Below are 24441 nucleotides of genomic sequence, written 5' to 3' on the forward strand. Positions count from 1 at the left end.
ATTGATCCTGCCTTTAGCTGGAAAGCCTTGTGTCTGCCTCTACTTGGTGGGGACGACACTGAATGTAGGCCGGCACCAAAGGCTCAAAGAGGAGCGACTACCAGTAAAGAATCCTTTGAACCAGGATGTTGTGCATTTAGTTTCCTTGTACAGGTGTCCATCCGTCCGTCCATCCATCCATCCGACAGCCCCACATTTCGAGTTCAAACCCAGAACTTTCTTGACATGAGACGACAACTCTAACTGTCGCATCACCAATCTGCCCCACATTTAAGATAAGCCTTACAAAAGAAGCCTGGACACATGAGAGGTTTCCTCAGGATGAAGACAAGGGGATGAATTCCAGAGATGAATAAGAATTTTATAGATCTGTGGCTAAAATGAAACAACAATCCTTCCAGGAGAACAGCGGTGGTCATTCCCCTGCAAACTGAAGGCTGCGGTTTAGGGAAGGAACAGTTTGTCATTGTGTTTTCTGTTTGTTTTGCTGTTGTCTAGGTAACATGCGTTGATACTGAATGAATCTTTTTGTTAACCGTCCTCAAATAATATGTGTCCTAAAAAAAGCCAGCTGAATTCACGTCACCAGCCTTTCCAAGCATGATTATTCCTGAATGCTCTGCTGTACTTATGCAACACCAACCATGTGTTTTCTCTCGCTCAGGCATGTGCTAAGGTTATTGATTAAACTTCTGAGAACTGCAGGAAGCAGAGCTACTCCTGGCCCTCAGCCAATGCATCTGAGCTCATTTGAGAAGTGACTCTGCTGATCAACACTGTCAGCTTCTCAGAGCAGGATCATTTTGTTCGGTTTTTCACAGTGTTACAGTTCATTCTTGGCTTCGTCTTTTACTTTTGAGCCTGAGAAATTAAATTAAAAAACAAAAATAAGAACCCTTTTTCCAAAGTTAAATGTTTCCAGCACATTTATCAAGACATCTGCTGCGTTGCTTCACAATCCATGGAAATACTTTGAATTATGCAAAGTATACACATTCAAAAATGTCAACATTTAAATAGTGCAGTGAGAAAGCAAACAGAGATAAATTTTCTCTATCAGAAAACCCTTTTTTTTGATTCTGCTTGTTTGTTTATTTGTCATTTCTTGGCCTTACAAAACAGAAATTGGAGGAAAAACCTGCTTCAATCCTCTGAGCATGTGTTTAAAAGGGTATTGGTCTTTGAATTTAATTAGTGGAGACATGCTTTCAAGTTCACCTCACCGTAACATCACCCGCATATTATACAGCATAACTTCATGTCGTACTAAAACGTTTTATTTTCTTCTGTGGTAGATCCAGATTGTCAATTACATTTTGGTTCTGTAGCTTTTTGATCTCTGAGCCAGTCATCATATCAGCCCCGTGTCAGAACATCCTCTTCTTCTTCATCATCTCAGCCTTATTTCCAGCTCTGCACCAAGTCCAGGATGTTTCTTTTAATTTCAGATTTCTGTCTCTCCGGGTTGGGCAGAGGGCTGCTGGCCCTCAAGCCCATGTTGCTAATATCTGGTGACGCTGTGGCGACTCCCTCCGCTGTCTTCCGTCTGCGCTCTGGAAACCTGAGCAGGAAAAGGCGGCGAGAAAAGCTAAGTTGATGAGGACTTGGCAGTCGGCGGGCAATGAGGGTGAAGCACGGTACTGAAAATGGCAGCTGTCAAGAGATGTGACGCTAAGGGGAAGCAGGCGAGGTCCGACCATCCCCCCCCACTCTGCCTGCCGCCCCGGTTTGTCTGAAGACTTTGTCACATGCGTTTGATACTCCTGGTCGTCAGAGTAAATGCGGACCGGCAAGCTTGTCAAGTTGAGTGAGTGAGTGAGGAGTTATATCCATGCATGAACTCAAGTGTTACTGCTTAGGTAAATCCATTAAAACATAGAGAACGCAGGGGGGGGGGGGGGGGGGGGGGGGGGGGTAGAAGATCTCACACTTATCCTACCTAGAACAAATACAGAACAGCAAAATGTAATTCGAAAATTTAAATAACTTCTATCTTAAAGATTATCTTGAGTGTCATACAAATCTGAACAATTTCAGATTTCAGATTTGTATTCTCACTCTTATTAAATTATGCTGTTGCATTCTAACAACAGAGAGTGTTGGAATGTTAGAAACTATAAAAAGTATATCTAATTGTACATTTTTAGCCAAACAGCAAATGACAGCAAAATATGATTGGAAGAAACACAGTTCGTATATTCACTGTACTAAACAAAACAAGTTTAATGTCCAACTGGAAAAGCATCAAAATCTTGAAATGAAATTTCTTGAAAAATATTTTAGGTGTTTGCACCAAATTTCTGCGCCCTTTTCTTTGTTGACAAAAACTCTTATCACAAGATCCATTTTATAAATATTCTAGAGTGTATCACATAAATTATACCACATCATCATGAGTGGATGAATTTTCAAATCTACTCAAAAAAATAAAAAAGGAATTTCCCAAAGAAAATGTAAAAGCTAAATGTAGGAAAATTATTAAGCAACAATTACCCAAATGAAGGAAAATAAATGCTGGAGAATGTCTTACTATTAAACGTTGTGATGTAAATCAATGGCATTGATGTAGCACTTCCGAGGAAGTATTGTTGTTTATTAGAATAAATTTGAGGAAACTCCTGGATAAGCACCAAAACAATGTCCCTGGCAAGTCGTCTTGCATTCAGTCAAATTCAACAAAAGTCTGTTATTTGCAATCTCCTGCTGCCAAACAAACAAACAGGCCTGGAAATATAATCTCTTTGCAAAGAGTGAAAATGGATAATAATGTTTGATTTATAATTTAGCAACAAAGCAAAAGGATCACGGTCATCAGATACAAAATGGAACAATCCTGAACACAGAAAGAAAAACACAGTAATAGAGGCAGCTTGGTGAAGATTTCTCTTTCCATAGAGGTTAAAGCACAAGAGTACAAAGAGCCATTGAAAGGTTATGTATTCATACTCCAGTCATGCCTGTGATCCTTACTGCACGTGTACATTCTAGTCGCATTAAAGTTTAATGACAATCGTTCCAGCAACATGTTGTGCTGTAATACATTCATTGAGGCACCTGCGCTCCTGTCAGGTCAAACGCCCTCTCGAGTATTCTGAAAAAAAAAAAAACAACAACAACGTGCCGGAAAGTTTTCTAACCAGTGCTGGGAAAGTGCAAAGACTCCCGTGACAGGCTGGAAAACACATCGGCGAGATGAACTGTGAACAGAGCAATTGCGCTTCCCTGTCTTGGCTCTGAGTGCCCAGGGCACTTTGATCCGGGGCTGGTGGGACGTGAGGAGGAGAGGGCTGCGATTTGCATCGGAGGTGATGAGGTTGGACGGATTATTTGCTGCCGTGTTAAACGACAGCAAGGCTCATGCACTTCCCTCTTCTTTAAAAAGTGTTTTTTCCCCCCCAGGGGACAGGATGCTGCGGAAGAATCATTACGTCGTAAAGGGATGGCTCTCACCAATCAGGGCCCGTCAGTGTTCAGAGGTGCCGCAGCCTGACATGTGAAGCAACAGCTAATCGAATGCCTGGCCCACGCTGGCCTCAGATCAGCGCCCGTGCTCTTGCTGTTTGTTCTCTTTGTCTTTCTTTGTTCCACTCACTGCTCCTCTGTCTCTTATGTACTCATTCAGTCAAAGACACAAGTACAACTCACCCTAATTCCCCTTTGAGTGCTTTTCCACACTCTCACAGTTTACCCCTATTGTATTTCTTACATGCACCTTCAGTTGGATATTAGTTTTGACTTTGGTTTCAAAAGTTAAGGGATAACAGCAACATCTTTGCTGCCGTTAGCAATAAACCAACACTGACAGAGCTACACAGGAACTACTTTACCTATAATCTTCTTTGAAGGAAAAGCAAAGAATTCAAAGTTAAAGTTTGAAACCAAATGTTTCTGTCAGATGCTGTTGCACTTGCTCGTGCACTTGTACTGATTGGTATAATAGGGTTTTCTTTTTTATTATTTCCTAAACTTTGGCACAGCTGGGACCAGTATGAGCAATTTCCCATCAGATAATCCTAGAACTAGACGACCTTTAACGTTCCCACAAAGACGAGCAACGGGAATTGTCCTCGAGAGTACTTTGTCTTTGTTCTCAGACCACATCCCAGAAACCAACAATAAAGCCACAAAGGCAGAAGTGCTACTGTTGTCATCATTCTGTTCTTCGGTTCTTGTTTTATTATCTTTTAGAGGATGCACATTTTAGGAGGGAGTTTCTTAAGATCATCTGGATCTGATGAATCTTTGTATCTTGAATTTAGACCAGAGCATCGGCCAAACGTCAATGTATTTATCTAATCTATCTATTTGTCTCTTTCTCTCTCTGTTTTCTATTGTTTCTTTCAAGTTTCTGAACCTAAAAACTTCACTTGTTCTCATGTTTGACTGGTCAAGAATGTCAAGCACTTTTAATTGAATAACAAACACCCCATCAGCAGCAGTGCGGTGTAAAACTCCTGACTTCTTCGACTTCAAAATGTTGTATTTATTTATTCCAAAAACAGAAGACTGACTGTGGCGGTATGTAAGTCCTAATTTTACTATTGAGTACACGGCATCCCTTCTTATAATCACTACCCAAAAATATGACTTATATACTAATGGCTTTGTTTTTTTGTTTTCCATGACCAGTATTTTAGTGTTCACAGGAACTGTGTCAACCAACAGTCATACATTATGACATGGCCTTGAGCAAAACTCTTGCATCACAAAACCGCTCCCAACAATGTCGTAGATGTAATGCAATGGTGAAATTCTGCATCTTTCGTAGGGGCCGACATGCTTCCTAGTCACCACACTGAAATGATGTTTACACAGGCGGCCAGCCAGCGTGGAAGACATTTCATCAGACCGGAAGGTGAGCCAACAATCCTCTGGAGTAGGTGCCGTTTGAGGGACAAAGCTGCCACCATAAAGGCTGTATGTCAACCAAGTACGTTAAACAAGGGGGGGCTTATGGAAGTGTGAGACAAAGGAATGAAACAAAATGGATGATTTTACAGACCATCCTTTAAAATTAATAAAGTACATCCAAATAAAATCAATTTGTAGCCACAGTTTATTGTCTTTCTTGTATAGGCTACTTTAAAATGTCAAAGAGGTAACTGTTTCTAGTGTGTGAATATTTACATTATCTGTAAATGTACAGATGTATATGACTGGATTTGTTTTTCAGCTACAAGCTGAAAGGTGTCTTACTAAAATTACTCCTGATACTGCAAATGTTGCAGGGGTTTTCATTTCTTCAAGCTTCACCTGCAAATATTAACTTTCTAAAATTTTCAAACCTGTATATTTTCTTGTAAAGTAAGTTAAACCCATAGTGAACCCCTGAAACTGCAAGTGACTATTCTGTTACTAACATAACGGCACAGCGCTTTGGACTAATAGAACCTTACACTGCCCCCTCCCCTTTGATAAGCATCAGGAAACCAATGAATGCACTTGCTGTGACATTAATCTGTTTAGCCCAGTGTTTCCAGAAATTAATCCACATCCCCTCACACTGGCTTTCATCGCCTTGATACACGGCGCCAAAGAAATCTGTGATGTCTCGACAGTGCAGTGAAAGAAGCTGAAACGGTAATTCTGGGATGACTTCATCACCTGTTCTCCCCTCATCCAGCCCTCCCTTACACCCAGTCTGAGAATGCGTTCACCCTGATTTCCTTCAAATCCAATTAAACATGGAAGCAGAGGTGCTGTCACTGCCAAACACATTTCTGCCAGAGCCAACTGAAAAGAAGCCCCGAGACAGATTAAGGCAAAGACGCTCCTTAATTTGTTAATCACGGAACTCACTGCTGTCACTGATAGGGGCAACGATCATGTCTCCATACATGGGCCCTGATATGAGTGGGGTGCTCAAACATACATGTATATAATATGAATTAACACTTGCACTAAATTGTCCTGAAGTGGGTGAAGCGACTTTATAATCATATCTTTGAAAGCCTCTAAATTCATCATAGATGAACTGCAAAGCTGATTCGGTGAGCTTCTCAGAAAAAGTAGCTAAAATGCCTTCGTAAAAATAAATGTACAATTTGAATATTGGGCTTTACATGCCACACAAACATATCCAATATCTTAATACATGCAGAATTCCATTTCCTCACAGGTTATGTATAAACTGAAAATTAAAATGGGCCACAATTCATAACCAATACCAGTTTTGGTGTTGCACAATGTCCATCAAAATGTCAAACAATCAAAATTGGGTTTGCGGTGTTGGCATTGAGCTTCACAAATAAGTGTAATGGACCCACACCGTTCTTAAAGAACAAGTCTCACCCTGTATTTGGAACCATGTGAACATGCTGGAATGGCGGCATTTAGGATCTTCAAATATGGCAGCAAGTCTAATCAGTAATATGAATTATTGATGAAAGCGATGAAGAGCAGCTGATGAGTTTGCATGCTGCTGTGTAATTAAAAACGAGTCAAGATGAATAGGTAGAAATTGTGTTGTGTGAGGAATACCGCTCACACTCATCAGGCAGGTGTAGCTGTCCGAGTGACATCCACACCACCCCTCATTATAGACACCTGCAAAGTCGTGGCTTGTTTGTGTGTTGTGACATTTAGCCTCAAATCATGATTGATAGATGCGGTTTACTTGTGGGCCAAGCACTCAATTTCAACTTAAGATGCCATCAGTGACAAACAATGCTTTCTCAAAGGAGGAAAAGCAAGGCAAGCATCAGTTATTAAGGTAATTGTGAGTTATAGACGCTATTAGGTTTATTGCATTATTTAATAAAATCTGTTTGCTATAAACATTTATATTTTATTCTCTTATTGCGCTCTGTTCACTTAAGTGAATATATTCAAAAGCCCTGTGATAACTCCCCCAGTCAGAATAGATAGATTATGGAGGACACCGTGGAGCACATATTGTATTTGCCACAGTTAATACTTTGTATTAAGCAGTAGTTGATGGTGGAGCAGAGATCTGGACTCCTTTTGACCTTGATGATGTGATGTATGGACATTTGTTAAGTCTGCTTTTCATGACTGGAATATTTAAATCCAGGAAGTTTATGAGCCATTTTCTTTTATCTACTAAGTAGAATTTAAATGAGTCATTCCTTCTGTCTTTGATTATCAGGCTGGACAAAGTCAATCTAACTTTATATAAATGAGAAAATAATAATTTTAAAGATACAGATCAAACTTGTGCAAGTTGATTTACAGTGTTCTCTATTAGTCATTAGATTTGAGGTTAGATTGTCAGAAATTTTAAAATACTTTTTCTTAGTTATTATAAATATGTATTTACACTTTTGCATTTTGTCAGCTTGAGTCTTGATTCATCACATCAAAGTTAAAAACAAATACGATAGTTTTGATAATATAATTATTGTCTAATAAAGTGAGCGTTAGAAAGATAATAGGTGAAAGCAGTGTCGAATAAAATGCCATTCTAGTGGAAGATGCAGGCATCACTATTTCTATTGAGCGTTTTCTATATGCTTTCAATATTAAACTCTCAGGTTTTTAATGGCAATAAAGAAGTCACTGATAGTAAACATCTCCACAACAGCCACTGTACACGAACGCTCTCCAATACATTCCTACAGCTCGAATACGATGCCTATCGAGACGAGAAAAGGTTAGAATTCAAATGAATGACTTGAATACAATATTATTCTTGAGCAATTAAATTAAATGAGATAATGAAGGAGTCCTACAAATAGTGCAATAGCTAACATTGTGTACACATGAAGTGATATTCTTACCCTGCTGCAGTAAAATGTCCAACTTGGAACTAGACTTTCGACTTAGTCTCAAAAATGTAAGACTTGCTGCGACTAATTAAACGATAAATATTCATTGCAGAAGTAAATGCAAAAACAGTTGATAAATAGAGATGTGTCCTTACGTACAAACCCTTCTCCAGATGAATGCGGACTATAATCTAGATTGGCTTCCATTACGCCGCCTGATCATAACCACCTTATTGCGATGCAATATTTTACAGCTAACTAGAAAGCTTGTGTTCACAAATTACAGAAAGTTCAATGCACATATAAAACACTTTCATTTTGTCTTCCTTGAGAACGTGTGATGCAGCAGATAGAGGAAAACGGGGCAGAGGTTTTTAACTGCTGTGTTTTCTCCCCACTCAGAATCATCATCAGAGTTTGTAAAGAATTCCATAGCCTGAAGACAAATTATTCTCCAACAACGCACACCTTGTTCCAACAAGTGAGCAGGTGAGAGCCCAAACCTGGGATTTCCTGTGTACGTGTATCTCGTAAAATACTTGAAAAAAGGCATGATTGGTGTGTTTTTGTGTTACCTGAGGGGGTTGTCAGATACACTAGCGTTATGAAACATAATTAATCATGTACTATACAGTCAGTTCTTAAAACTGTGAGAACATATGCATCACCTGTTTGGTATTCCCTGCGAGACTTTTGGTTTCACAATGCCGTATGTGCGTATTGCATTTGGTTGAATGTGCTGTGGAGCTCTGACAGAAGGCTTCAGTGCACACAGCTCTGTGGAATCGGCAGGTTTAGAGGTTCGGCTCATTTTGGGGATCAATTAGTAGAGAAATGCGTTGAGTCTGCCAGGATTGAGGATTTAAATCACACAATGACACATCCAGCTCGAAGATGCAAATTTAATTGAATCCTATTCCCAATGCTCGTGTGTGCTTACATATCCTGGATGTTAAATGCTTCCAAGCAGTTATTTTCTGTTTTCATGTGTTTACCGTGATAAAAGAAAAACCCTATCAACAACCCTACTTAATGCTAAGCCAATATTTAGTGTTAATCACTTTGTTATGAGGCCTATTTCCATTGCGTGTTATGAAAGAAGCTATTGTTATAGAATATACAGTTAAAGTGATGGCGTGTACAGAAGTGGGACTGTCACTCTCTTTGCAAAGGGCAGTTATTAAAACAGGGAAACAATGAACCAGAAACCGGATGAAGATGAAGACATATTTGAAAGTGCATCACACTCACCCAAACATATATCAAACTCTTTCATGTTAAATTGTGGCACACGTGAGTTCACAGATAGCACACCTGCCGCCTCTTCCTGTACTCATTTTGTTGGCAGACTTTTGACTTCACTTCAGAGTGACCCGGTGCTTCTCTGTTGGCAGCAGGGGTTTGGCTGCTGCTTTGTTTGCCACGTGTGTCCATACTGTCTCAAATGAAGTGTGTCAAGCCAAGCTGAAATCAATGGTACAATGAGAGGTTCCCAATGCGCATGCCAAATGAGGCCCAGTTGTGGACATTTTTAACATTGGGAGAAAAGGAGACACCAGGCTGCCATATTGTGACGAGTAAGCAGCCGGTTGGGTTCCTCCAAAATGCAATCAATCATAACAACCTGAAAAATGTGAAATGGAAATAATATCATCTGCTCCTGTCTGTGTAGGTTTAGCACCAAAACACAATGGTTTTTGGCGAAAAAACAAAAATTGACACGGAAAGGAAATTGGGAATTAAACCCCTAACATCTGCTCTTGCTGCATGACGTCCACAGATCCTTAATAAAACTGCAATCAGAAGAAAATCTTTAATCTCTAAAGCACATCATAACTGACCCCACTGCAGGCCTGTTTAAACTGTCATCTTAATCCTGGTTGGTTTAGAAAAACACATGATGCAGATGTTTTTTACGTGAGTTTGCCACAACTTCCAGCACATTCCAAAGCCTTCAAGCGTCCACTCGCTGTTCCAACAAGGCTTCTTCAGTAATCTGGACAATTCATTCTATAAACACTGCCGCTACTTTGGCGAGGGGCTGATTCTGAGCATTAAGACAGTGGTTTGGCCAGGGTGACTGCTCAATTTGGCGGCTGACCCTTTGTGTGACACTTTAATGTTGACTAGTCCTTTTGAAGATTGTATCAATTAAAAATTATGATACAGAAGGCACGTTTTAAAAAAAAATATTTACTTTGTAGCCAATGTTTATGCTGTGCAAGTCATATGTTCTACGTCCCATGCATATGATGCTGATTCAGTAAAAAAAAGTTCCTTATAATAATAATAATATTATTATTATAAATCTATGCATTTTTCGTGAAAACATTTATCCTCATTCTACTATCAAAAGCAGCAGCACTCAGTTACTTTATTACAACGTAACAGCGCAACACATGCAGACCAAGCATTAACAGAACGATGTCACGTAACTATTGTCATGTTTACACGTCTGCGAGCGTTCAAAAGTACGAGCTTTTAGAGGGGTCCTGAAAGCAGCATAAGGTTTCCGTGGGAGTGGAGACCCGTGCTGTGAAGTTTGCGTCTAGCGGTGGTTTAGTAACTTCTGGACGGGACCGGACGCGAGTCCAGAAGTCAGTTATTGAGGATGTGACTCAGGGAGATGAGGAAACAGGTGATGACGTCGACACGGTGACTTCCTTCGTCAATCGGTTAACTTTGCTGTTTTGGAGCAACTTGACACTGATCGATGATCGATGCGCACATTGTGAACAGCAACTTCTGCACTACTGATCGTTTTCAAGGACGAGATTCGACTGAGGCCAAAAAAAATGTTAGAAAAGCTGCCACGGCGTTCCACCGCAGAGGACGGGCGCGTTCGGCGGAGGAGAGGCTGGACTTCCGCGGCGGTTGCTGTGATCGTCCTGGGCTGGTTCGCGTCGGCGTGCTGGGCAGAGGAACCGTCCTGTCACGGAGCCTACGACCTCTACTTCGTTCTGGACAAGTGAGTCAAGAGAACGTTTGGTTTCAGGCCGGCCTCTGGGACAGACAGAGGGGGACATCGATTCTAGGACCTGGTTTAGGGCACGATTACAAATGTGTCCAGGTTATTTTGGAAAATCACATTTTAGTGTGATCAGTCATAAATTGATGATTAACACATGTTTCCAAGGTGAAGGAGTTAGGCGGTATTTCAGTCACAAGAGACTAGTAGTCGAGGTAAATACAATTGTTTGTTAGATCAAATGATATATTAGAAAGTTAGAAGACTTTGGCGCATCGACTCCTCATGTAGAATGAGTTCAAAGGGCGTCTATCCTGAGCAGCAGCATCTTGGTGGTGGTGGTGGTGGCTGATAAATCTTTGAAAACTGGGTGATGATGGAGGCGGTGCAAAACTGTGTCATGTAACAAGAAGAGGTAAAATAAACATTGTTCTCCACACAAACATTTAAAACATTTATAATTGTGTACCAGCAGTGACAAATCATCACCAACTTCCGTTTGTACACTTTTTGGGTTCACAAAGGCTTCCGGCTCGGTTTGTCCTGCACTCAACGTTTGAAAAACCAGATAAAGTTTATTTTTGGCAACGCTGCGGCACGCTTCTAGAATTATAAGACAGCAGCAATGACAAATGTCTTTAGTCTATGGACACAACAAAGGTGTGCATGATCAGTGTGTTACGGGTAAACTGGAGCGGATCTGGTTAGGGTTTGGATAACCTGATTGATGACTGAGGCCTGTCCCTGATTGGCTGGAGTCCTGTGAATCCCAGTGTTTGGATTGGAGGAAGCGTCTGCTCTGACAAAGTTTAGTCATGAAACTTTTTACCCTTTTTCTAACACTTTCCTATTTTTTTCATCCACAGAAGTTTTATCACATGCTGTCATGTGCTTTGTGCATGTATTGTTTCCCTACCATGACACATCCTTCATGTTTCAGGGATTGAGTGTAACAAAGGAAGAATGGCTTTTTGTCACATATTCTTCCTTCACAACACTAAAAAAGTGCAATAAATGACATCCTCACAAAGTCCTTGCCGTAATCATCTTTGTAAAAATCCCCGTTCTGGACAGAAAGGGGGAACAATTTCGCACTGTTGGTGTTTTTTTTTTTTTTTTTATAGACGTGCCTCAGACATTAAACAGAGATATTGCTCAGTTGGTTTCTGTTTAGCAGAACTTTGCAGCGAAAATGTTTATAGAAGCTGTTTTCAATCCCATCTGCCCCCCTCTTGTAAACGTGCCTCTACTCAGGGCTCCTCGGTTGAAACGCTGCTCCCCTGACCTATTTCCAAAGCTTTATCTTAATTACAGTGTTACAGGATGATGACGGAGAATATTGAAGCAAGGTTGACCGATTATGTAGATTAAGTATTTGAGATATGACAAGTAAAAGGCTCTGCAGTTGAAGTTGGGGTCTGCTTGATAATGTTTTTGAGTCATAAATGTGACATTGTGTAATTTTAAATGCATATAAATTAGTATTGAGGTATTGTTTCTTCCGGCAATATTATTTTAATGTTATTATTCAGGGAAAATGGTCTGATCAAGAACTCCTGATCGCGCTTGTTCACAGCTGTTTGCTGACCTGTACGACCCGAGTCAGTTCACAGAACAGCTACAATCCCAAATAGTGCTACTAAAACGTTAAACAAAAGTTTCATCATCTGTATGTAGGGTTGTACAGGGGCGGAAAATATTTGGTAAATTTCCAGTAAGTTTCGAGTAAATTTCCATGGTGAATTAAGCGAGGGAATTCTGGAAATATTCCAGATTGGAATGTCTCCACAGATCGGATAGCGCACATGGCATTTTTCAGTAAAATAAGACAACAGCTTGTAAGAATACTAACGTAATGGCATGGACAGATATTTAACGTTCAAAAGTTTTGGTTCAGCCAGACAAAGGAAGCTGGGTCAGTTTCATAGCTTCTCTAATCAGCTAAACTGTTTTCAGCTGTGCTAACATCTTGCACAAGGGTTTTCTAATCATCCATTAGCCTTCTGATGCAATGAGCAAACACATTGTACCATCAGAACACTGGAGTGATGGTTGCTGCAAATGGGCCTCGATACACCAATAACCAGACACCTGCAGCTAAAGTAGTCATTTACCACATTAGCAATGTGTAGAGTGTATTTCTGATTAGTTTAAAGTTAGCATTGAAAAAAACAGTGCTTTTCTTTCAAAAAGAAGTACATTTATTACGCCTAGGATAGGCGCTCGGGCCTAATTATAATGATCAAAAAATTAAGACAAAAAATTATTTTAAACTTAATTGAAAAGTAACTAAATCGTAGACTCGCTATTTTGAGTTGTTAAATAAAGGTAAAATATTAATGCACATTTGTGACACTGTCATTTAAAATCTGAGTTGAGTTTATAGGGTTCATCACATCAGAGGTCATTTTGCTTTGCCCAAAAAAGGTTAATAATAATGACCTCTGAACCGAGAGAGGTGCTAGAGGGATGCAAATCACGGATAGTTGGAACGCTTAGCAGGCCTGTGCCGATCACCGTTACACAGATTACACAGATGTGTAATGGAGCAACACGCTTCGACTACTCTACCAAATCAAACTGCTGCTAACCCCTGCTAGTTACCCACTGATGCCCCAGTATTGTCAAGGAGCAGTGGAACCTGCCTTTGGCCTTGCAGCGGTGTCTCCGCTCTGCTGTGTGACCTTGTCTGTGGGCAGCAGCGGAGAGAGAGGCGGCATGAAAGATGAGCTTCCTAATGGTCAACGTCTTCTGTTTTATGCTCTCCACACACGCAGTACATTGAATAGTAATTATTGGTTTAATTACCTCTTCGTCGTTACTGCAAGGGCACATTTTACTCGCTTGTGTTCGTGGTGGTCGGGTTGACTTACCGAGAGGCGGCACGGACCAAAGGCTGCAGGTCGACACCCACCGACGTACTATTGAGTTGCCCTTGGTTACAGCAAGACATTTCTGCTTTGTTTTCAACATTAAAAGTCAGATAATGCACAAAGGAATGAACTATTTAACTAGAAATACTCTACTTAGTTACCTCTACCTGACGAGTTCCGGATCATCAGAGCAGGATCATTACTGAGATTTTTCTACTCATATTTTGTTTGAAAAAATTTAACATACCAACAAACTAGGTTTAAATAAATAAGTTCCCTTTAACATTTAAGGTTTTTTCACAGCCGCTCTGCTACACAATACAGATTTATTATCAGCGCAGCCATCCAACTGACTGGTGTTAATGTCCAACTGTGGTTGTAGTACAAAGCTCAAATACTGTTACAGTACTTTTTTCTTGCCAGGGCAGAGCCTGCTGCCGCTGATGAGCTGTAAAGTGAATGTATTTTCTCGTTTCAGGTCTGGAAGCGTCTCGGCTGACTGGTTTGAGATTTACTCGTTTGTGAGGAACCTTACTGACAGATTTGTGAGGTGAGTGCAAAGTTGCTATAGTTACTATCAAACATTGTTTTTTTTTTTGGAACGGCCTCAGGGTTTCTCTCGCCTTTCAAAATGACAATAACATGAAGTGAAATGAATCTCCCTAAATTTAGACCTGTACAAATTCTGATACATTTACATATAATCGGCTACATAAACAGTCATTTTAAGAGGAATGTTCTCCCACATGAGGCATTTAGCATTTCTTCGAAATTATATCTGGACTTCAGGACCCTTTATTTCACATTTAACTTTATAATGCCTCTTTTGGTAGACAAACAATTATAATAACAGCTCACACTATGCTAACTTCAGCTTGTGGCAAACATTCCAAGCATTTCCCACCTCTTAAACAACCTCTTGAAATTTCAAAATCAACGGTGTCCATCTTTTTTTTTTTTACACATAATTCATTAGAAAGATGAAAGCAGAGAAACAGGATTGAAACGCTCAGCTTGCATAACGTTTGAGTCAAACTGTGCCTGCCAGCACAGTACAGACGGTAGCGACCCAGCCAGAACGAAGTGGTTGCTTGAAGGAAAATAGCAAAGGCACCAGGTGGGAGTGGGTGGCGGAGAGGAGCAGTCTTCTGGGCTGTGAGAATGGCCATTTGCACCGGGGGGTCCGGCTCCACACTTATCCCCTGCTTCCGCCACAGAACGGCCGACAGGCAGACAATGTACAAGTGAAGCAAAAGAACACTGGAAGGCTACGAGCACAATCTGCTAAACAATGCTCACTCACCAAGAGCTCTTCTGTTACGCCATGTGGAGCGAACTGGACTACTTCATCAACTCCCCACCCAATCCCTCTACGGAACAAAAAAAAAAGAAAATCCACCACCAACACCCTCTGAAATGTCCTTGGCATCGGTGCCGCTTTGTCCGTAGTCTGTCTTAGAAACAGAGCGGCAACACATGCAGGCAAGTCTCCACTGAGATCCTTAAGTTCGATGTGAAGCCACCTCCCACGGTCTATCCTCTGTGACTTAAACATGGTTCGTGTGGGCCCACATATGACTCTGAAACTTGCAGACAGGATGTGGACGTACACGACTGCTACCGGTCCCTGCCAAATCTGTCCGTGTGGCTTAAAGATTGTGCTATGTTTGCGGGGGAGGATCGCGACTGGGGCATGTGTCATGTGGGTGAGAAATATCAGCACCTCTCCTTATGCTCCAAAGGCTTCAGATCTGCGACTCAAACAGTTGTGTGCTTAATTATCTGAAGTTTAAATCTCAGTGTGTGGGATGGCGCCCATGTGCTTGGCGATTGTAGCAGGGCAAGGGGGGTAGCTGAGTTCCTTCAATCAGCGGTAGGACTTCAGTGCTGTACATCGTTGAGTGGCTCAGTATTTCCTGAAGGTCGGAGTCGCCAGCTTCCCAGCTCGAGGCTCGGATCCTCTGCGATTCCAGTGTCGTTCTTTGATTTTCAATTTAAAATCCGTAAAGTCCACCTGTGCATGAATGCTTGGTGTTAGAGCGTGCACATGCACAAAGCTCTTGAGCTGCAGGAGATGAAAACACATTTACTGTTTACACTTGTGCAGATGTGAGTTTTGTTGTTTGTTGTTTCAGTTTTACACCTTTTATAGAAATGAAGTATTTACTGTGTATTCACCCATGGCTGAATTGGTTCTATCAGGTCACATCTAATTTACTAACTTAATCCCACTATTCTATGTTATACAATCTCAGATTCTTGATTCATGAAATAAATACGTAAAAACTGGGCAGCACGGTGGCGCAGTGGTTAGCGCTGTTACCTCACAACAAGAAAGACACAGGTTAAAATATGAGTTGTGGCCTTTCTGTGAGGAGTTTGCATGTTCACCCCGTGTCTGTGTGGGTTCTCTGCGGATTCTCCGGCTTCCTCCCACCACCAAAAACATGCAAATTACGCTGAATTGTCCATAGGTGTGAGTGTGTGTGTGATTGTCTTTGTGTGGCCCTGCGATGAACTGGCGGCTTGTCCAGGGTGTACCCCGCCTCTCACCCGTTGACTGCTGGGATAGGCTCCAGCACGACCTGCGACCCGGTAACGGACACAGCGGTTCAGAAGATGAACGAATGAAAGGTTCATTATTTTTTTCTCAAAATAATCAAATAACTCAACATTTTGAAAGTTGTCTTGCGCTGAATGCTTGTTCAGTGTTGTTTTAAATCCTGATTATGTTATCTACTGTTTTAATCTTTGTATTTTTTTGTGAAATATATTGTGCAACATCTTAAAACTTGTTAAAAATCCCATTAATACACAAACTAAAAAGAAAATCGTTACGATTATCATGTCGAGGAAAAAACATTTTCCATTCTGTTTCCGTTTTCAACATTTCTACATTGACTTTTTCTTACTTTTACTTTTGTTGGAGTATTTTTCCTTTGTGGTATTTTGTCATTAGCTTTCGTAATTGGGGTCATACAATTATGAAACACAAAAAACAGATTTTTTTTATAAGAAAGGTAAAACACAATAAGTTTATAATTTAACTAGATATTATCTTTCATGTATATGAATATTTTCATCCTTATTTTGGCTTCATTATTTTTATTTGTATCATATCTTTCATTTACATTTACTTCTTCCTGTTTTTCTTTTCTTAATATCTTTTTTTTTGCTCTTTGTGTTACATTTCTAAATTGTATTAGTTGTGATCACATTTTAAGGTACAACTTTACATTTTCTTCATCTTCGTGTTGATTTAATCTGACAAATAACTTCCTAATAAAGCAGCTGTTGGCATTTAGCATGTTTAGCCGGTTTGCTGTAGCATGACAGCAGGACGCTGAATGTAAACAGTACAGGCTGTGCAGAGGAGACGCTCTGATGCCACAGTCAGTGTTCAGAGTCACTTCACACCCTTGTAAAGTCACAGATACAAAGTATATATTTGTTTAACAGGATGTGTGTGTGTGTGTGTTTGTATTTGTGTGTGACTCATCACCAGAACATGCTTCCTGTCTGTGAATTGATTAATCACTTCCTTCAGCCCCACAGAAGCCGTTTCACGCCCTACACTAATATTAGTTGACATTAATAGAGGGCAGTATGTTAATTATTTATGCGTGTTATTTATAGCCAGCTCAGGATTTGACATGTTGTGTTGTGTGAAGCTTGTCGATAAAGGGGATTGGACGGAAGTGGAAGGGGGAGCAAACAGGAACTATATGGGATGTATATTTCCTGTTTTAATAATAGTTATTTACTTACGTATTTCTTATGTTTGTGTTCCATCTTCAGCCCCAGCATGAGAGTCTCGTTCATCGTTTTCTCGGGCAAAGCCACAGTCCTTCTGCCTCTGACCGGAGACAGGTATTTAACCCCTCCAACAATAGTTGTTCAGTGGTGGCATTTTGTTTTATGCCATACCAACAACAATTATGAGATGCTATAAACCATTGTAACTCCTTTTTTTAAAACGTGTCATGCCATAATGGAGTTTTATGATTTTTGGATTATTGAGGATGATGTGTCTCAATTTGTCATTTGGATTATTAGATTAAACACAAATATATATTCCTGTCTTGTTGCTTTAAAAATCTTTCTGATTTTCAAGAAAATTGTAATATACAGGTATTTAGTGAATGTATATTTATATAATGATATTGCCAAATGAAAACAAATATGTGTAACAAAACGTTTTTCTTTTGTTTCTGTTCCATGAAATAGACCCATATAAAAATAACTGATTATTCACATTTGAACACAGAAGAAAAAGTCTTACAGATAATTTACAGAAATTGTGCAAATATATTTAATCTCAAAAAAAAAAAGAAAAGCAGCATGTTCGTGTTACAGTAGAACATGCAGGCTGTTCTGATAAAAGGGTGGATTCCATTTAATAGTTTGCTAACACTGTTTGTTTGTTTTAAGATACGAGATAGAAGAAGGGCTGCAGCGGCTGCGTGACGTGAAACCAGCAGGAGAAACGTACATGCATGAGGGAATAAAAGAGGTCAGTGTGCCTGCTCACATCAATCCATGTACAGGTCAGAGGCATTTTAACCATTTAAAGACCAAACCATCAATTAATCGTCGTCAGAAAATTTAAATTTTTGGAAAAAAAAGTCTTAATGGAACTTTCTGATAAATTTGTCAAAAAACAAAATGTATCCATCAGTAGAAGTCTCAAAATCCAGAAAAGCCAAGTGTATCAAATATGACACGTTTGGCTATAAATGGTTAAACACGTTCACGCTATCTTTAAATCTAATAAACCGTTTCTCATTCATCTTTCACCTCAAGGCCTCGGCTCAGATTCGTGCACAGACGACCAAGTCCTCCAGCATCATTCTGGCCCTGACGGACGGGAAGCTCGCCGTTTACATTCACGAGCTGACAGTGAAACAGGTCCGAGTCACGTTGTCGACGCTTTTCAGGATGTGGAATGCTTAATTAATTTACACATTTTGACATCCTGCGTGAAGTCAGGTCCTTCTGTTCGCTCCGCATGCTGTGCATCATCTACTGCTCTTGTTTGCTCTGCAGGCTGATGAGGCGAGGAAATACGGCGCTCGTGTTTACTGTGTGGGTATTAAGGACTTTGACGAGCAGCAGGTAAGAGCTTTGCTTCACTGAATACGGAATATGTGCTGAACGATTACATTTTATACAAAGGAGGTGCTGCGTCGGAATCCTCTCAAGGACGTTAAACATGTGTAATGAGCTTTTACCTGTATGGCTAATCCCCATCTTTAAGGGGTATTATAATCAAACATCTCATCTGCAACACGCAGTTAACTGGGTGCAGACTGGTTGAAGTGTTCATGCACTTCATGTTCAAAGTGCAGGACGCCACAGTTGATCTTTCTGCGCGATGAAATTTGGCGCTTCCATCACAACACTAGAGTTCTTTCTACGTTCTTGGGTTCCTCTGTCATGTTTCGAGCTTTGCTGGAAAGTAATTAGTGCTTTAACTGCTTGGCTGTTGGACGCTTGATGATTAGCGGTTGCTAATCTCGCATGCTGTAGAAGACGTACTTCACAATCACCTCATGACACAGTTATAAGTAATTAATAAATGAAACTAAATCTGAAATCTGGAGTGCTGGACTATTTTCATATCAAAGAATGCCTGTTACATTTAAGTGCTTGCCAAATGAGTTCACGCCGATGAAGCCTCACTGCAAGATAAATCTGTATTTCACAATGCACCAGCATTTTCAGCGTGGCGTGTGTGTGGCGGCTTTCTGCACTCACACACTGGTAGTGATGAATTTTACACGGAAGCGCACTGAACTGTTCCCAAAGCTGAAGGGGGGGGATGGAGTAGATAAAAGTACGGAACCTCCAGCATGCCAGCTTTGTTTTTGTAATGACTGTCACTGCCAGAAGGGGAAATCGAAGTTGTGCACTGCAGGTTAATTAAAACGTGACATTTCATTGGCTTGTTTCAAACTAATAATGTGTTGATTCGCCCCAAACAACCAGAAAGTGTTTCTGGACATCAGCCGCAATAATTAAGCGCATTTAACAGAAAGAAACTTTCATTTTTGGGATTATTCTGGCCGCCTCTGTGAACAAAAGTGGGAATATTTGAGTAAAATTCAGATACCACTAAGTCTGTAAGAGTCGATCGTTCATTTCAAGGCTACATTTATCTCCAACCAAGAAGGATCGTCAAATGGACTCTGTGTCCATGGAAGCGTTTTGTTGACATGTTTGCCTGGCTTAGTTGAGGGAGGGGAATCGATCCTGGGACCAGATATTAACAATAAATAAATATCAGGTCTCTCTGATGGTCTTGTTTGCTTTTGAGGTTATATAGACTATTTATTGCCCTTTGGGGGAAAACAAACAACAACAACAACAGATAATGTTGTGTTTTGTGGAAGCTCCGTAAATAATGTTGTCCTTTAAAAAAAGATGTTTCTGAAACTTTATCCATCGGCCAGAGGACAAATGAGCGAGTTCTGGTGCTAAAGGTGTAAAATATCTTCAATCAAACAATTCTCCACGCATTTCTTGATAAAAATCACACACACACACACACACACTCTCACAGTGTAGTTTGAGTGTTGGGTACTATTCACACGTGGGTATTGAACGGCGTTGTGATTTCAAGGCTTGCTTGTGTGCTGCATTCTGTTTTATGTCGAAACTGCAGACTTGCATCATTAAATGAGACTGGCTTTAGTTGATGTGCTGTTTGGCACAATTGATCAAATCAATACATTTCATGTACAACTTCATCAAAATCACGATCTCTCCGTCTAAAGTCGGCGACATCTGAAGCCTTCATTGTCAACCACTGTGGCCTGTTCCCGGTAACTGTTGTTCTCACCGCCCTGCAATAATGAAGTCAAAAATCCAAAGACATTATTGAGTCCCAGTTTGTGCTGCAATGGAAGTGTTTGTCACAGTCGTGCCATCTGCCACGTCTCCTCCTGCCCATGATAGGGAAGGAAAGACGGTGCTTAGGCATAAAGAGGAAAACGGAAAAGAAGACGGCAGCGTTGAAGCGCCACTTCTAGTTTGCTAAACTGCTTTGTGATACCAACAGCTTGCTGATATTGCGGACACCAAAGACCAAGTTTTTCCTGTCAAAGATGGCTTCCACGCACTCAAAGGCATCGTCAATTCTGTAAGTTTACCCAGTTCGTATTGGTGTGATCGTGTGTGTGTGTGTGTGTGTGTTGCTGGAGTTTGATTTGCCTCAGCTTTGCGGTTGATGTCTGAGATAAGCAATCATAGTTTGATTTAATTCACACAACTGGAACACAATTAAATCGCTTGGCTATTACTTTAGAGAAATGGAGACGGTCACAGGGCGCAGGTTTGGTCGGGTAAAAATGTTTTGTGCTTCAGCGTCATTGATTTTTGTCACAGATTAAAGCGTCTTACCTCAGAGAGAGAAACACACTGCTTGTTGTGTCCTCAGTTGTTGATGGGGAAGGAAATGCCTGAAGCGCTCCGTAGTAAATTAGACATGGGAGCAGTTTGGCAGTAAGTCCCTGTCCATCTGACATCCTCTTCACAATGTTTTATTGTGTTGAGAGACTAAACTGAGTGCCGCAGCAGCGCTTCAGTGCAATTAATACTTTAATATTATTATTATTTTTTTTCAAGAACTGTGTCAGTTCTGCAATCAGTCAATAGGTGTCAGAGTAAAAAGCCCCTTCAGCAAGGTTTACATCACTGACAGCCAATTAGTGATCCTTTCCATTTGCTGCGGCGTCCAGCCGACGTGCCATCAGCCAACGCGGAGGTTAGTGCGGCAACATTTTTTTTGTTACATGAATCTGAGCGTGGAGCAGCGTGGGGTTTGCTGACCTGAGCCGGACTTGCAGCTGCGTCCGATTCAGCAAGGCCAACGGTATTTAGGGGGATTTTCAGACGTGCGGCTGCACAGACGTAAAAGCCAAAGGGTGTGTCTTGTTTCTGTTGTGTGATTCAAAGAACAGCAAATGTTTTTCTCCAACATGGCTGTAAAGTAAAAGCGGAGCCATTTTTATAATGCCTCTCACCATGTTCCTCATCAGGAATAATCTACATAGACTATTACTGTGGTTATAAAAATGTATGCGTCATATGTATGTCAATTATTTTAATTCTGGAGAAGGGGGTGGGGCTCTTAAAGGATTCTGGCTCACCTTGTACAGGTTTTGAAACTAACTAAATAAATAATGAAACTATTCAAATTTAGTGTAATAATTGGTGGGTCATTATGAAATATGTGTAACCAAGACTGCAGCCAGAAAAAAGAAAGTGCTATTTATTTCATCACTTATTAAAAATATGTTTATACTAATTAAAGAGCTTTTATCCAGAGAGTAGCATCCGTGAGCGCCTCCTCTCCATTAGTCATGTATGTTTATTTGACGCTTTACAGCTGTCCAACACTGCAACTGAAAAGTTCATCCACGCAGTCCGTGGCAGGGCCGAGCACCGTGACGCTTCAGGCATGTAAATGAAACGTGGTGCATTCCTCTCTGATTAGTAATGCTGGATTCTTCGGTTTGTTGGCCTCCGCGCTGCGCTGCAGGGTTTTGAGGATTTGAGCTCATCTGTGCAGCCTTTCTTTGCTGCAGGATCCTCCCTCGCTGCCTTGTCGACCAGTAGGACAAAACTCGCCAAGACAACCAGAGGGAGTTGTGTCTTACACCCTGTGACACCATGTTTTTTTTATTTTTATTTTAAAAAATAAATACACTGGGCCTTGTGGAAAAACTACCACCACATAATTAAAATGAATTTCCTCTTTGCCATTGCACCTAATCCAGTATTCTCTCTATATGCTATCTCAGGAGATGTTTCTGTTGACAGACAGAAACGTCCTCACTTGACTTAATTTACTTCCACAAAATGACTAAGCCAGCCTCATCTTTTCTGAAACCCCACCTCTTGGATGACTGCCTCCTATTCCCTCTGCAGCCTGTAAATGTTTGTCACAAGATACCAGAGAAATGTAAAGCTCCTTCAGTGTTTGTCTCTCAAAGGTTATATGATATTTCCAAAATCACCGGGGACTTTGACTGCTGATTTTCGAACTCTGTGACCCAACAAGTTGCTTAATTTGTCCTTGCGCCACTGTAGGGTAATATATTTAGATGCATTTAAAGAGGAAGGGCTACCTTTTCAAATGGCACGTCGGCGCGGTCACATTTTCGGTGACGGCATTCACCAGGTCGCTCCGTCGTCTGAAGCAATCACTTTTGTTTTATTTGATTTTTTGACCTTTTTTTCCCCACTGCTCACTGCCAAGGAAGTAATTAAATGGGGCGAATTGTGGCCCAGAGGAACAGGAGCAGATCCTTTTCAGGCCAGCTGTCATTTACAACCCTCTCCCCGTTCAATGACGCCGTATCGAACCATCACCTTTAATAAGACTGCCATAAACACTTCTCTCTTCCACTCCTCGGGTTGAAGTTTCACCCAACATCAAATGAAGGGTTCCAGTGTCCTGTATCGCCATTAATATGCTCCTTTTTACCGACTGTGTTCTGGGATTTGCATAGTTTGTCCTTTGTTGATTTACTCCATGACAGTGGGCTCACGCAGGCCCTCTTTATATGATAATGCAGGATCCCGGTGGTTTTTTAATAGAACTGAAAAATGTAATAGTCTTGCATAATTTCCCCATAAAAGCTAACACAGCTGCCATTTCTCCTCGCCTCGGATATTCTGTGCTCTCCTTTAGCCGCCGTGCCCCCCCGATCCGTTGTGAGACGCTTCTCAGGTGTTGCACCCTAATCCGTTTCCTAGAGTTGACAAAGCCGATAAAGGCCCACAGTTGATGTATTTATTCTTGGCCTTCAAGTGATAATGTACCCATTAAGTGTTTCCTCTCTCTCTCATCCTCCAGATATTGAAGCGGTCGTGCACGGAGATCCTAAGTGTGGAGCCCTCCAGCGTCTGCGTGAACGGTGAGCGATCCTCCTGCAGCCGCCGGAGCGCTGCACACATTCACTCGCTCTGCTTGTTTACGGAACTAATGGCATCAGTCAGAGGCGTCTCGGTTCCGTTCAGTGGTGCTGTAGACAAGAAGTAGATCAATGTCGGCCTTTGAAATCCAGCGCTTAAACTCTCCACCTCATTTTTTCCTTTGGTTGGTTTTGAACCATTTTTGGCTTTTAACCCTTCATCGCTGGTTCGGTGTGTCTGTGCAGAGTTCCTGTCAGTCTGGAGAAGCTGCAGATAAATACAGGCAGAAACTCCGTGCATGTTCTTATCTCCCATTTGTTTACTTTCCACAGAGTCCTTTGACATCGTCCTCAGAGGAAACGGCTTCACAGGCGGCCGCAACAGTGAAGGCGTCGTCTGCAGCTTCATCGTGGATCAGCAGACATTCAGTAAGTATAGAGGCGGTCTAAACTAGCGGTAGCTAAAGGACACCTCGCATTCAGTTTGTCACATTTACAGAATTTAAATGACTGAGATCAGGCTCCTTTGGCTCAAACTGCAGCTCTGGATGAATCCAAAGAGCTTCACTTTGGAGCATTTCCAGGCACATCCAAGGAAACCCCCCGGTGCATGTGTAGAACTTTATCTCATAAATTGTATATCCAGCAGGCATCCATTGTTACCTGATGATTTACTCTGCTGCTGACGTTATCTACATGTGATGCGGCTTTCAAACTTAGCACTATTGTTGTTTGATTAATATGATATAATATTAATGGTCAAATGAAAATGCGGCCCCCGTGTGTTACCTCAGAGCAGCTCTCTGTCTATGTGGCTGGAGCTCAGCAGGAGAGAGGAGGGTCTGCAGGTTGCTGTGCTTCTTATTTTGAGCTTGCAGTCTGTTCTGCTGAGAAATCCTTTTTCAGGAAGCAAACGCGATTTGGCACCGAAAGCCAATCGTTTCAAGCTCTCG

The 24441-nt window shown here is 41.1% G+C and overlaps 1 protein-coding gene across 1 annotated transcript in view; it reads left to right on the top strand.

The window, feature by feature from the left end:
• Positions 1–10398: 10398 nt before the first annotated feature.
• antxr2a (ANTXR cell adhesion molecule 2a) overlaps positions 10399–24441 on the top strand; it is a 54090-nt gene continuing 40047 nt past the window's right edge. Inside the window, exons 1-9 of the mRNA XM_068760980.1 lie at positions 10399–10695; positions 14047–14118; positions 17367–17438; positions 18000–18081; positions 18372–18476; positions 18615–18683; positions 20629–20709; positions 23431–23491; positions 23822–23917. Of these exons, the coding sequence (XP_068617081.1) occupies positions 10523–10695; positions 14047–14118; positions 17367–17438; positions 18000–18081; positions 18372–18476; positions 18615–18683; positions 20629–20709; positions 23431–23491; positions 23822–23917 (811 nt within the window). The 5' untranslated portion in view covers positions 10399–10522. The remainder of the gene's footprint in view (positions 10696–14046; positions 14119–17366; positions 17439–17999; positions 18082–18371; positions 18477–18614; positions 18684–20628; positions 20710–23430; positions 23492–23821; positions 23918–24441) is intronic.

This window comes from Brachionichthys hirsutus, chromosome 4, assembly GCF_040956055.1.
Source record: "Brachionichthys hirsutus isolate HB-005 chromosome 4, CSIRO-AGI_Bhir_v1, whole genome shotgun sequence".
Classification (NCBI taxonomy): Eukaryota; Metazoa; Chordata; class Actinopteri; order Lophiiformes; family Brachionichthyidae; genus Brachionichthys; species Brachionichthys hirsutus.